Source organism: Cyprinus carpio, chromosome B11 (genome assembly GCF_018340385.1).
Source record: "Cyprinus carpio isolate SPL01 chromosome B11, ASM1834038v1, whole genome shotgun sequence".
Lineage (NCBI taxonomy): Eukaryota > Metazoa > Chordata > Actinopteri > Cypriniformes > Cyprinidae > Cyprinus > Cyprinus carpio.
Window position 1 is genome coordinate 16,003,151 of NC_056607.1, and position 15,491 is coordinate 16,018,641.

At 34.6% G+C, this 15,491-nt stretch overlaps 1 protein-coding gene across 19 annotated transcripts in view; it reads right to left on the reverse strand.

Annotated features, from left to right (window-relative positions):
• Positions 1–7,509: 7,509 nt before the first annotated feature.
• Positions 7,510–15,491, reverse strand: part of LOC109064958 (neurofascin-like) — a 74,887-nt gene continuing 66,905 nt past the window's right edge. For 15 of the 19 annotated variants that reach the window (XM_042734191.1, XM_042734197.1, XM_042734192.1 and 12 more), the window contains 3 exons: positions 15,474–15,485; positions 14,027–14,044; positions 7,510–10,896 (listed from right to left, as the gene is read on the reverse strand). In XM_042734191.1, coding sequence (XP_042590125.1) covers positions 10,668–10,896; positions 14,027–14,044; positions 15,474–15,485 — 259 coding nt within the window. In that variant the 3' untranslated portion in view covers positions 7,510–10,667. The remainder of the gene's footprint in view (positions 10,897–14,026; positions 14,045–15,473; positions 15,486–15,491) is intronic. The other 4 variants (XM_042734212.1, XM_042734211.1, XM_042734193.1 and 1 more) reach the window with 1 other exon arrangement.

The window sequence follows — 15,491 nt, forward strand, 5'->3', positions numbered from 1 at the left end:
ACTTGTGCCTGCTAATTCCAGGTCTTTCTGAAGATCTCCAAAAGTGGTCCTTGGCCTTCTGTAACCAATGCCATCAGTATGTTTTGTAACAATAAGGTTGCAAAGGTCTTCAGAGAGCTCTTTGCTTTGCTTTTTTGTGTGACACATTGGTAATGAGAAACCTTTTTATAGGCCATTAGTTGGGACTGAACCAGCTAATATTATTTCCACTGACAAGGGGCAGGATTGCTTTCTAATTATTGATAGATTTCAGCTGGTGTCTTAGCTTTCCATGCCTTTTTGCACTTCCCTTTCTTTATGTGTCCAATACTTTTTCCCTGTGTCAATCCATTTTATTACACATAGCTTAATTTCTGAACTTATTTGTTTTGTTTTCTTTGTATGTATGGATTACTTGGGTTGTTACAGACATCTGGTGAATATTTCATGTCAACAGCACCTTTACAAATATATTTACTTAGAAAAATGGTGACGTGTTCAATACTTATTTTACCTGCTGTGTGTGTGTGTGTGTGTGTGTGTGTGTGTGTGTGTGTGTGTGTGTGTGTATATATATATATATAGATATACATATACTGTATATCTATATATATATATATATGTATATATATATATATATATATATATATATATATATATATATATAAAACTTGCCTTCAAGTCTTACTATCCTGATATAGCAGAACTTTATTATTTCAGACCCACCGTGCATCATTGCTCTTTTAAAACTGTTCAAGTGAATGATTACCAAATTTGTATTGCCTACATTTTGTTAATGTCTAAAAAAAAATTTGCTGATAATACTTAAAAGAATTTAATGTGAAACAGGTAGAATAAATGAACCCAATTATCTTCTGACTTAGAAAACAGCAGATGACATCAGAAGTAATGAAATGAGTATTTGAAAGATTAATACTGTATCTCTGACTTTGAGGACCTTAAATGAATTATTAATAGCATATGTATTTATTTTAGACCCCCTTCCCTTCAGTGGGGTGATTAGTTACTCTTCATTTCTTCATGCTCAGTGGCGATGGCACGCATGGCACCACACTGTCAAGAATGGAAAGAGTGAAGAACGGGGGAGGGAGGTGTGTCTCGGTGACATGCGAGCTAATTGACTTCCAGTGGCATCCACCCAATGTGCCAGCTGGGGCTGTTCAGTCTGATCTGCTTTCATTTGGCCTCAGGGAGCAGAACCCCCCCTCCACCCCACCCCCGGTCACCCTCACATCCTCCTTTGGAGGGAATGACAGAAGGATGGAAAACATCTTTCTGTTGCACCTTTCCACCACGCATAGCATTAGCTTTATATTGGACTGCTGCTCTGGTCAGATGCCATAAGTGACATTAATTATTGAGAGCTTGATGAGTGATGGAAGCTGTAGCTTTTAAGCACAGAGTGCCGCCTGACGTTCAGACCAGGCCTGTTTGACAAATGAATGGTAATAAGATTACTCACGGCTGCTTTTTGTTTTTCGTCCTTGATTAATGATAAGTGGGTGACAAATGTCACATGTCCCTGATTAATGTTGAAAAGTAGAAAGATGCATTTGTTACACCACTGGAATCTCTGGCAGTTTCTTAATTTCTTTATTTATTCTTCTTTGTTTGTATACATGAAGGTGGAAAGTATGATTCAGTGGTTTACTGGAAAGAAGTAGAAAGTAGAAAAATATGAAATGCAAATCTTTGTGTTACATTGTATTTTTGTAAATAATGAAAAACTCCATCAAATTAAAAGATTTTCCTTTAAACATTTAAAACACTTGAATGTACATACAGGTTTTCAATTATGTCATTCAAGATGAAAGTGAATGTTTGGTTGAATCATACATATTAATGAATATGATAAATATGCATAAAAGGTTAGGGTACCTGAACTAGCGTGCTTTTTCAAAGAAGGGTAACCATATAAATTATATATATATATATATATATATATATATTTATTTATATAATTTTTTTTTTTCATTTATTTTTTTAACTAGTGGGTGCAAGACACAATAGATCATTTATGTAAGTGAGGATAGCAAATTAAACTGTGACATATTATACCTAAAAATTCTACATAGAGTGGACTACCAGTAAAATTCATAAAAATTTTGGACCAATGATTATTCAGACACTTTGACCTGACCTTGTTTTGCTTAATATAATGTGAGAAATTTTGAATGTGTCTGAAATAAATTTTAATTTGACTGTATGTTAAATATAATATAATATAATATAATATAATATAATATAATATAATATAATATAATATAATATAATATAATATAATATAACAACAAAAAATATAAAATATATAAATATATTCAAGTCTGTGTAAACTGAAATTTTAATGTATTTTTCTGATCTGGACAAAAAGATGACTGTGATGTCATTGATCCATATATGTATTGGAAATATCTAAAGTGACACTGTGTTTGATGTATGTCATACAAACACAATAAACACACACACAAAAGCAGGCTTTTCATTTAGTAAACAGAGAATGACTGATTGCATATGGTGCACTCAGAGAAATTGAGTCTGGAACAGATGTCACCTGACAGACAACTGTATGTCCATCAGCCAGGATCAATACTGGGCATGTATTTGAGAGGAACAGAAGGAAACGGTTGGAGAACAAGGCATGTTCTAGTATAGACAACACAAACTAGACACAGCAACTACCACCGACAGGCCTAATTGTTTGTTAATTGCACAGAGCGGTTCTTACTTCATTTTTGTGATCTGTCACCCTTATTAGAAGAGCTGGCACTACTTTTCCATATGCATTTAAGTAAACAGTCACTTGGACAGTTAAGCTGAACTGCAGTGATGGTGAATGATGACCGGCACTCAGGAAGAGTTGTTTTCCTATTCATTTAATAATAATATATATATTTACTTAAAATTGGCCACATAAAATGATAAAACAAAAATTGCTCAAAATTAGTTGAATTCTTTACATACTTCACATTATGTTTTTGTCTTTTATGCTCACCATTTATTTGATCAAAAATACAGCCAAAATTTAATATTATGAAATATTAATACAATATAAAATACTGGATTATGTTTATTTATTAACATCAGAAGTTATACTCTAAATATATTTGAATATATTTGAAAATATATGCCTGTGGAGGCAAAGCTGCCATTACTCCAGTCTTCAGTGTCACATGATCCTTCAGAAATCATTCTATATGCTGATTTGGTGATCAAAAAACATTTTATTATTATTATTATCATTATTATTATTATTAATGTTTAAAACGTTGTTCTGCTTAACATTTTTATATAAAAAACATGATATTTTTCTGCATTCTTTGATGAAAAGAAAGTTTAAAAGAACAGCATTTATTTGAAATTTCTAATTATTTAACATTATAAATGACTTTACTGTCATATTTGATCAATTTAATGCATCCTTACTAAATAAATGTATTAACTTCTTATAATAAGCTAACAAATAAATAAATAAACCTATTGACTCCAAATGTTTGAATGTTTTTTTTTCATTGGTTTAATATTTGAATTTTTCAATTGTAAATTATGAAGATAAAACAAGCACTCTTTTTGCCTGCATCTGACATGTCAAAACTCAACTTTTATTAAAACCCCAGAACAAGCTAAAAGCACAATTGCCAAATCGTGATGTGCGACTTTGATGAAGAACATCACACGGCTTATCTGTCAGTAAAACTTTGCAGGTGGTCTCAGTGCCCCACGGACTCTTGGCCAGAGAGCAAAGAGCTGGGTAAAAGAGTCTCAGTCTCAGATAAGAATGGACAGTCTTTCTGTCTTTACCTTTGAAGTCGCAGGTGGCTGTGAATCATGGCTGGACATTGACTTACATCAGCTCACACTCCTCAGCACAACTCAGTTCCAGCCAAACCTACAAGAACATGATGTTCATTCTTTGATAACATAGATTTACCAACTGTCATCTATAAAGTGGTTGACTTTGCAGAACAGTTATTGGTGATTTTATTGCCCATACAAAGAAGCAAAGAGCTAATGTTTGCAGTTTACAAAGCGGACAGTTAGCCTGATGTCATGTGAAATATGGTTCTCTAACAGAATAATCAATAAACACAAATGGATTCACTAAAGCATCATGAACATGGATGAGCTCAAAGCTAAGTGTCAGGTCTGTTTCACACCGCACATGTAAGCAGGTTTTAAGATGCGCATATTTTTATTTTGATGCCATGTTAATAGTTTTCATGCTTCTTGCGGAAATGTACAGAAGTCAACACAAAATATAAATGAATCCTTATATGTATATGCCATTATTTTCACTACTTTTATTTCAGTATTTAAATATTTCATTGTTTGTCATTTTTGTTAATGAGCTTCTTTTGCATGTCTGTTGTGTGAGTCAAGTCGAGAATGGTTTCAATTCCATTATTAAACTTTCTTAAATATTGCACACTGTGCCATGACAAGACCTTTTGCACTGGCAAAATGAATCAATCAGGGTTTTGGCCATACTGTCTGACGTCTAGCCCCTTGATGGAGGAAAAAACTAATGGAAGAAGTGAGTTGAAATGCAGCTGACGTGTGTGAGCACTCTGAATGATTAAACCAGGCTGGAAGATCAGCGCAGGTTAAAATGAGACGATTGGCATGAGTTTGTATAACAGGAGCATCTGACTGCTTTTATTCTGATTATCTCAGAGACCTTCGTTATCTCTCTCAGAGCTCTAGGACTAAGATTTTTAGTTCATCATTTTTGGTTTCCTGAAAATATGAAATGGGCTACATTGCTTAAAATGTTGTCAGCTTAAAGGAATAGTTCATCCTAAAATGAAAATTTGCTGAACATTTTCTTACCTTCAGACCATCCAAGATGCAGATGAGTCTGTTTTTTCATCAGAACAGATTTAAATGGTTACTCCATCACAAAATTACAATTTGTCATTAATCACTTACCCCCATGTCGTTCCAAGCCCATAAAAGCTTAGTTCGTCTTCGGAACACAATTTAAGATATTTTGGATGAAAACAGGGAGGCTTGAGACTGTCCCATAGACTGCCAAATAAATAACGGTCAAGGTCCAGGAAAGTATGAAACGCATCGTCAGAATAGTCCATCTGCCATCAGTGATTCAACCGTAACATTATGAAGTGACAAGAATACTTTTTGTACATGAAGAAAACAAAAATAATGACTTTATTCAACAATTCATCTCCTCTGACACAGAAGAGCGTAAGCCGCCTGCGTACTGCTCAGAATTGCCAAAATGGTGCTACGCTGATTTGGAGAGACACAGAGGAAAGGAATTGTTAAATAAAGTTGTTATTTTTGTTTTCTTCATGTACAAAAAGTATTCTCATCACTTCATAACATTACGATTGAATCACTGATGGCAGATGGACTATTCTGACAATGCTTTTCATACTTTCCTGGACCTTGACACTGTTATTTATTTGGCAGTCTATGGGACAGTCTCAAGCCTACCAGTTTTCATCCAAAATATCTTAAATTGTGCTCCGAAGACGAATGAAGCTTTTAAGTGTTTGGAACGACATGGGGGTAAGTGAATAATGACAAAATTTTCATTTTGGGATGGAGTATCCCTTTAAAGAAATTTAGCATCACTTGCTAACCAATGGATCCTCTGTAGTGAAAGGGTGCCATCAGAATGAGAGTCCAAACAGCTGAGAAAAACACAATTATCTACAAGTAATCCATATGATTTCAGTCCATCAATAACGTCTGAAGGAGAAAGCTAGATGTAGTTTGTAAACAAATCCATAGGATGTCTTAACTATTGCTTCCAGCAAAAAATACCTCTAGTGGTCTATTCATAACGTCACTTTCTGACAGCACTCATCCACTGCAGATGATCCAATGGTGAGCATGTGATGTACTGCTAAATTTCTCCAAATCTGTTCTGATGAAGAAACAAATTTACATTTTAGATGGCCTGAGGGTGAATTTGCAGTTAATTATTTAAGTTGACTATTTCTTAAACTGCATAAACTTGAACAAAACTCTTAGTAAACAAGCAATTTAATTAAACCCAATCTCAGGTTAATGTTGTGCCATGCTTTCGCATGAATCATTCGACTGCACTTTGTCAATGCACCTGCATTAAGAGAGTAACTTAACCCCATTTATTTAAAGAAGTAATTACAGAATCCTATCTGCTACTGAAAGGTGGCTTGAAGCTTTGGCCATGGATATTTTAGTTAATGGTGTCTGTGAGAGATATATGTGACAGGTGTTTAAAAGGTCTGGCTTTTCTCTCAGATGGCGGAAGGCAGAGGGCATTAATATTTACCAGTCTCAGGGGGGTCAAGGCAAAATGTATTCATCTCTCCTAAATAAAATATTTCTATGGTACACACTTTTCAGGGTCCACAACAGATTTATCATCACAGGCTAATTTATTTCACCACTCGTTTTTTGTGCCTCTTGCCATCTGAGTAAAAGAAAGAGGTCGTATCGGCTACATTAAGCTGTGGAAGTCATTGTAGTCGTCCGGATATGGGCAAAATCAATGGGGAGAGCTGTGGCTCACTCAAATGTAGTGTGGATGAGGAGCTGGCCTGTGCAACAGAGGCCAGATTACTGGAGACAATAACGAACAGATATCTGCATCATATGGGTTTAAATCTAGTGTTAACCGACCTTGAATATAAATTACACCGATTAGAATGTATACATACATATTAAAAACTTATTCATACAAATTACAATAAATTAAATATTTTATATTAATATTTAATAGTATTTTATAATTAACATGAAATATTAAAGAACTATTTTATATAATTATAAAACCAAATTAAAAATGACACTTTCTAATATAAAAAGTCATGTAATAAAATAAATTATACATATACCCTTTTATATTTAAGAATGAAGTGTGTGTATATATATACTTAAGCTATTACTATATCTTATATATTTTCAACAATTAAATTTAATAACATTTTGAATTCAATGACATTTTAATTCATGTACTTTAGTACAAGTCTAAATCTGCTCATTTCCTACGTATATAGATAGTAATATATAAGTAATATTTGTGTGTTTATATAAATATATGCATCTGTGTGTTTGCTACCTACAGTACAGTATATATAGCAAATGAATAGCAAAAAAAGCACACACACACACACATATATATATAAATATATATATATATTTCTGAAGTGTATAATAAAAAAAATATAATTATTCAAATTATAATTATATAATAGTTAAGCTGTTACATAATTTTATATATTTTCACCAAAATTCAATTCAATGACATTTTAAATTAGATACTTCAGTTCAAGTCTGAATCTGCCCATTTGATACATCAATTCAAAATTCATTCTCTATCCAATTCTGAATAGTTAACACTTTAATTTTCCTTCTATAAAATCCTCAAAACCCAAATTTCTTCCTATATAAAGATATATGTGATACTTATGACTCAACGGAAATGTGTCAAGTTTGCCAACCAAACCAGTAAGTGTTTAAAAGGTGAAACTGTTTTTTAATCAGAGGCAAGGACAGATCTGAAGGTTGAGAAAAGGACACAGCTTTACTATAAAGAAAGGCGTCTCGAGCAGATTAAGTTGCAGCATCTCGTCATACACGCATACATGTTGAACAACAATGACTGACCATTTCCTTGGCCAGATTTACAGAACAAATAAACACTGTTAACCAGCATGATCAGCAATTTAAAAAGCTGCTCCGATGCACAAATGGCTTAAAAATACAATAAGGATGATAATAATAATCAACATGTATGGTTTTGAAAAAAAATCAAATGTGTCATGGGAATAGTCGTGGCAATTATTGTACTCTTTGTTTTATGGTAACTAAATTATGCATGTTACCAGTTAAGTACAAAGATGATCCGACATTGGGAGAAAGGCAGAATAAGCAATATACCAACAAATATATAGTTGTATATATTTTTGAACATCGCCAGTCCACAACAACTCATGGACAGGGGAACAATCTGTGAGGACGAAAAAAGTAGCTGCAGAAGTTGGAAAAAATAGTTTTAAGCTGACTCTGAACTGCCTTGATGTTAAACCGTGTGACTCACAAAGCTACAACAACATCATGTGTGATCTAAAGAGTTGTCTGTACGTGTAAGTCACTAAAAAGCTGGTAGACTAGGTCTGCTGTGCAGAAAACAGAACAGAGCGAAAGGCAAATGAGGACAGTATTGCTTTGAGGTACTGGAGAGAAAGCAGATCTGATGGATCCAATGAATTTCATTAACATGTATTTCTTTACTGCAAAGGCATAAGACAACGAATCCCCATCAGGGAGTTATGACCTGATATTCAGCCCTTTCAAAGAGCATGATCAGCTGGGCCGTGTCACAGGTGAAAGGCATTATGGGAGCCTGTGGTGAAGTAATACATGAACAGACAAACCATTTTCTCTTGCATAACACAATTCAAATGTTTACAAAAAGGTAAGAATGCTACAATACAGCTCTACAGCATTTGCTATTTACATCATCAGTAATGGTGTCAGTGAAGAAATATGTCACGATTACAATGACAGGACACAAAAACAAGTCTCATTCAAATGACCCAAGATCACTGCCTGAACCCGAATCCAAACCTGTGAGTGGAGTCTTGCATTTTGGGATGCACCAAAATAATTTTATTTTTACTTATTGTAACACATGAAACCTTCTCAAAAGAAGAAGAAGAAGTAAATGATATTTACAACATGATCGAGGCCTTATTTGAGAAAAATAAATACACAATATTTCCATTTCATGTTATGTAGAAATGACATTAAATAAATTCTAAAATATTAACACAATAGCAGTGATATGACATAAATACCAAAAAGAGCAGCACAATTAACAAATAAGACACACTCCTTTTAACTTTACATCGCCACAAACATGGTCCTTGATCTCTGAAGTATGTTTTCATCTACATTACACAGAGAAGATTTCAACATCACAGCTCAGACACCGAATAGCTGTTGTGCAGTCATCAATAAATTATTAATATATTAGTCCCTATTATTTTTATAAATAAAATCAAGATAAATATGTAGAGGGGTACGAAAGTTTGAGATCACTAGTAAAAATGAATAAATGTGGTTTGTCGCCCTTTTGGTTTAATGACAGCAGAAATGAAGCTGCATAAACTCAGCAGGTTTGTATAAAACCAGGATGATTTTAAAATCATACAAAGAGAGAAAAATATCTGACCATCTGTAAGGAGTCACAGCAGACTCAATGTTTCAAAATGAATCAGTTCCTTATTTAATTAAATCCTAAAGTTGGCATGAAACAGAAGCTGCGATCATGTTTTTCCTCAATGTGTCCAGCTTCTCGAACAAAAGAAATATCAACATTTTTAGTTTTAAATTTTTCAAAATCATAAAATGTTGTTTATTTCCAGGTGCAAATTTAAAAATCCCAGATCCTCAGACTTTTGAACCATAGTAGTGCAGAAGATAAAGTAATGGTGGTAGTATGAGAGCACAGGTAGAGAGCAGCACTACAGTTACAGTGCCATGTCTTCAGGGCAGTGTCTCAGCTGCTCTCCCGACAAGAGAATAAACACCGGATCAAACAATATGTACACTTCTCTTTACATCTGTGTTGAGTTATTCACGTCTAGAAATCCTCATATGACAACCCACTTATGTATTGATGCACCCCAAACTTTTTTAGACTCCTTGAAGAAACTTATTCTGACACCGAAATCATCATCATGCTGATTTAAAAAAAGATAAAGAAAAACAAAGGTGATCATTTCATCATCAGCACTCTCTTTTGAGAACTATAAATAAAGTTTAAAAAAAAAAAAAAAAAAGAATATATCATTGCGTATTTAACTCTTCATATTACAACCTCTCCATTTTCCTTTGTGCTAAAATACTACCATGCTTCAAAATATTGTATTTTTTCTTCATTTACAAGTGATGCCATCTAACCTCGGCTGATAAATATTGGTGGTGTTTTATAATTGCAGCCAGTAAAAATATATTAACAGAGCAATGGCAAATGAAAACATGATATCAGTTATGTTACGTACTGTATACAGTCAGAACTGGATGTTTTTTTTGTTTTGTTTACAAAAGAAAACATGAGATTCTAACGTCCAATTTTAACCCAAAAGGATGATAATGATAATACAGTGCATAGTTTTATAAAGCACATCAAACCGTGCCAGCACTGTCTAGAGAATTCATATTTTTGGATGCATCTATTCGCGGTAGAGGAAAAAAGGGATCATTCACTGCGGAAATATCAATATGATAAACGTATTTGCCGACGTTCTGCAGTTGAGTCGGCCCACAGTTGACATGTCTCAGGTCTGGTGCTTGTGTCTCCGTTTCTTTGATGCTAGCTACAGTTAGGAGGAGGAGGAAGGGGCAGATTAAAGATTTACTAAATAAAAAAAGAAGAGCATAAGCCATATGAAAAGCTCAAAAGTCCGCCCGTCACCCTAAAGGCACACTAAAGTCTGTGTGGGGCATGGGGATACCTTAAAGAAAGGTTTCTGAACACCGTTTTTGGCTCACTTGCCTTTCCCCATCCCTTGTTTAGAAGGATCATGCACTCCAGTGCGTTGTATGTGAATACTTGTAATTCTCTCTGTATATATATATATATGTGTGTATTTTTACGCATGTAGTGGCACCCTCCGGCCCGCTGGGGGCGCCGTGCTCAGGTCAGGGTGCTATGCCAGAGAGTAGATGGCATTAACGGGTGACGTAGCTTCTGAGCTCTCGTTTCCTTCTGTCTCCTCTTTGTCCTTCTTAACTGTATACTGGCCTATGAAAGAGCCGTCCTCGTTGAACTGGCCGTCTCCTCCTTCACCATAATCCACCAGACTGTCGTCGCTCTCTTTTACGTTCCCGTCTAGGGATGTCTGGCTGCCTTGCAATGGCTTGTTGTCTTCGTCACTGCTGTTGGGAGAAAGAGAAAAAGAGTTAGAACATGGTTCGACTGGATAGCATGGACCTGTTACAGCAGCACCCTTAATTTCTCCAAAAGCATCTTAGACAACCTTTTAAAAGTAAGCATGTATTCTGATCACATAAACACAAGCAACTTACAAATTACTTCATTATAGAAGTTATTTTCCCCATCCCCATTTTCAGCAGCCATTACTCCAGTCTTCAGTGTCACATGATCCTAATATGCTGATGTGCCACTTAAGAAATCGTAATTTCTAATTTTTTTTTATCAGAGAAATTTTTTTAAGGGTATTTTGATTGCATAAAAAAATTAAAAAGTTTTTTTTTTTTTTTTTAAAGGAATCTACTCTAACATTATATATATTTAATAATACTTAGAAGTATTAATGTTTATTTATTTATTTTACTGACACCAAACTTTTAAACAGTAGTGTATCAGTAGTGTATCTACCCATCTTTCTGCCAATGTATTTTTATTATCACAGACATATATTTACCATATTTATATAATATTCATCCATTCATCCTTGCCAAGGTGACTTTTTTGTGACTCCAAAGTTATCAGTCACTTAACATTCACTGCTTGGATGATTGGCTTAAAAAATGCTTGCAGAACTGATTACAATAAAAACAGAGATTAATGGGAAAGTTTTCTTAACACTTGGAAAATAACAAGCTAGGATAAGTAAATCAAGAAAGTTTTCAAATTCCCTCAAGGTATTCAATGCTTTTGGCCATCTGAATAAAGATGAAGCCTGGCAAAGAATATTAAAACAACAAAATCCTATTTCCCAGATATGTGGCATCTGAATTTAATGAGATTTTCAAAATAGTTGACAGTTTTGCTTTTTATTCCATGTAAAAAACTATTACAAATGCTGAGAAAAACATTTAAAATCTCACTTTTGAGAAACGCCAAGGAGAAAAGAAAAGTCCCAAGGTGAAATTCTGACCACAAATTTATTACTAAAGACAAAGACAAACTCTCTGCTCTCTGTATTCTATAAATGATGTCATGGCTATAAATTATTCATTGCACTATATTATCACAGGTAGAACATTCATCCCCTGTCCTGTCCATGCCCATACATGAGAGTCGTTTTAAAACGGACCTCTGCTGGAGGGTAAGAGTGTCATGCATGAGAGGCATCAACTGAGAAGCACCAAGAAAACACAAACCCACAAAGCAACACCTATGAGATCCTAAAAATCGTTGACTAAGCACAGAGGTCCATTTTAAATTTCATGTAATATCCATGGACCTTGTTGTAAATTGTATTACAGATGGGCTGTTAAATTGAAATGTTGTAAATAAACTACTTTGTCCCCTCACAAAACAAGGTTTACAACCAGGCTCCATGATATTATCCATTGCTACGGGTCATAAAAATGCTTTTACCAACTGTATATATCCTCTCTATAAACAAGGAGCAATTCTGCATCAAATGTTTACATTAAATATAAATAGTAGGATATTACCAGATGACACGGATCTGTGCATGCACCATGACAACTGGAAAATCATGGCCGTTTAGTTATTTATCTTTAGATTAAATAAGGCACATTCAGGAAATGCTTTTTCCCCACCAAACACACTCTCTGCACCATCAAGAAGAGTTCAGGGAATAAAGAGGATGGGTTTTTGATTTAATCGATCAGTCCTCACACTCACAGTATCACCTGCTTTTAACCTCAAACAGTGGAAAAAAATGATTTTCAATGAGCGAAAGCAATCTGTATATCGTATTGTACATCATTTTTGACAGGATATATGAAAACTGGGATGATGTGATGCAAAATTTAGCATGAATTAAGGCTTGTTGCATACACTTAGTTAATTGCAAACATACCTGTGGGAACTTTTTCACAAGATGCAAAATACGCACCACGATGTATGTTTCGATACATTCTAGAGTTGGCACTATAACTCTGCTCCGTGACATTTTACAATATAGTGCCATCTGCACTACACCTTAACCTACCCGAATGGTATGAACAAAAGTGAATGCGATGTAAAAACGCAATCACAAGCATGCCGTTTTAGCTTGTTTTTCGATCCCTCATCTTTCAGCTCTTTTGTCGTGAGTCATGTTTTTCACGGGATTTGTACCCAAGGATTCCGCATCTTATGTCCAATTCCTGGCCAGCTGAGCTACCGAGCAAGCTTGTTACATCTGGAAAGCGATACATATGAAGCTGTAATCATAACGTTGTATGAAAACGATTACAAGTGCTTGCTGTTTTACCGACTCTAATTTTAATTTCTGTTGGAAACTGCAGTGATATGTACTTATTGGTACGTAACCTTATTTCGTGTCTGGTGAAAAAATTCCCACAGGTATGTTTTCATCATGAGATCAGGTAGCCTAATTTATAAAAAAAATATTTTAAAAGCAAATAAATGAATGAATGAATAAATAGGGCTGTCAAATACAAATGTAAAATTAAATTACATAATATGCCGATTAGTCAAATCAATGGATCCTCTGCAGTCAATGGGTGCCGCCAGAATGCGAGTCAAAACAATTGAAAACCACTGCACTAATCCACAAGTAATTCATACGATTCCAGTTCTTCAACCAGCTTTGCACTTGACTACAGTAGATGTTAATTGACAGACACGTTCAGTGTGGATTATTGTGAGGTTTTTCTCGCTCTTTGGACTCTCATTCTGATGGCACCCATTCACTGCAGAGAATCCATTGGTGTGCTGTAATGCTAAATTCCTACAAATCTGTTCTGATGAAGAAACAAACTTTTCTACATCTTGGATGATGTGCGGTTGAGTTCATTTCCAGCAAATATTCATTTATGGGTAAACCATTCCTTTAAACTGACAGCCCTATAAATAAAGTTATTAAATTCACAGATTTGGTAAATTGCTATATTCTAACAACATCAGTTTTGAAGCATGAATTATGAGTCACGTTAGAATGACAGGAAAAAAATGTGTCATGGAGTTACACATGTTATGTATCCTATGCTTTCAGTCATTTATCAATACTAAAGGAGAAGGACATATATGAATCGATTAAAATAAAAAATGCAAGGCAGAAAAAGCTTTAGTTCTTGATTAATAGTCCAAAGGATGGTGAAATGAATGCCGCTCTTTTCATACCTTTCCCTTTCAAGAGACCTTCATTGGACCAACAGGAATGGAAAACACCCAAGAATAAAAAATGATTTAGGGAGAAAGAGTGAGAAAAAAAATGAATAAAACAAAACATTTGTGTCATCAAAGAGGCACTTAAAAGAAAAATAATAGGAAAAAGAAAATGATGCAGTGAACATCATAATTATAATCTGTGGCATTCTATTGAATACAGATCACTGACAAAACCCAAGGGCTCTGATTTCCAGCAGACTCTCCTCTCAGATTGTAGGAAATGCATTATAAATTCTGAAAGCCAAAGGGTATCATAGACTCAATGAATTGAAAAACCATAAATTTTCTTAGCAAACTCCTTGCATGCAAATATATGTTCAACTGAGATTCCTCTAAACAAAGCAGAATACTTTTTTTACGTTACATGCTGTCATTGAATGTTGTGTACTGCACTTTCCACTGAACAACATTTCAAGGGTGTTAAACGTGGGAGGAAGATCCTTGGTTCCTTTTTGACAATACATTACCAGCTTTTAAAATATTAACCTTACAATGAAAAAAGAAGTAATCATTATTATCATTTGATTTATAAGAGAGTCAAAATTATTTTAAGAGGGAATAAAACGCTTCAGTACTTGACATTTTATTTCAGGCCAAAGCTTTTAATATATATTCTAATTCACTCTCAGAGATGAATGGCTTTTTATGAACCATGTGATAAGTGTTTTAAGTGGTGCTGTAAGAGTTTACAGCACCGTGTCCTAAACAGGCAAGTTTCAAGTGACAAGCAGTTTGCTCTTCTTAAAAAGCACAGCCATGTTTTATGTAACATTATGTTTAGGGTGACCATATGTTTTCTTTTTTTCCCGGACATGTATTAGCTGGGATTTCTAAATTGCATAAAATGTCTGGGTTTTGTCTGTGTTTTCTCATTGTTATTATACTTGTTGAAGGTAATGACTGAAAAGTAGTTTGACCAATAGCGTGCAAGCATTGTACATAATCAACCAATGGTGGCCTGTGAGAAGGTGGGATCTACATAGAACGATCAAACAAATGCAAATTTGCATACATTTAATGTATGATAACTTTAGACAGCAAAGCCTAAACCTGGACATTTTAGGCAATTTAGAGATCCCAGCCAGAACATAGTTGGGAAAAAGAGGGTCATGTTTTATGTAAAACCCTGAAAACATCCTGTCTCTATCCATACCTGAGCTGCTAGTAGCTGGCTTTTCACCCTGGCTGCTTTATCGCATCGTGTTTAGTTAGGACACGGTGTGTTTCTTTCATGAAATTGCTGGATTACATCCAAAATAAAGGGACCAAGGAGTTTAACACCTTTTTTTTATAGAGCTCAAACACTGATTAGTCAGTAGCCTTAGTCCCCGTTCTGTCATCCACATGTAGGCTAACCAATGACATGCTCAGGCTGAGATGAAGTGCTGAAACCAAATACCTGTTCTCGTTCCTTAAC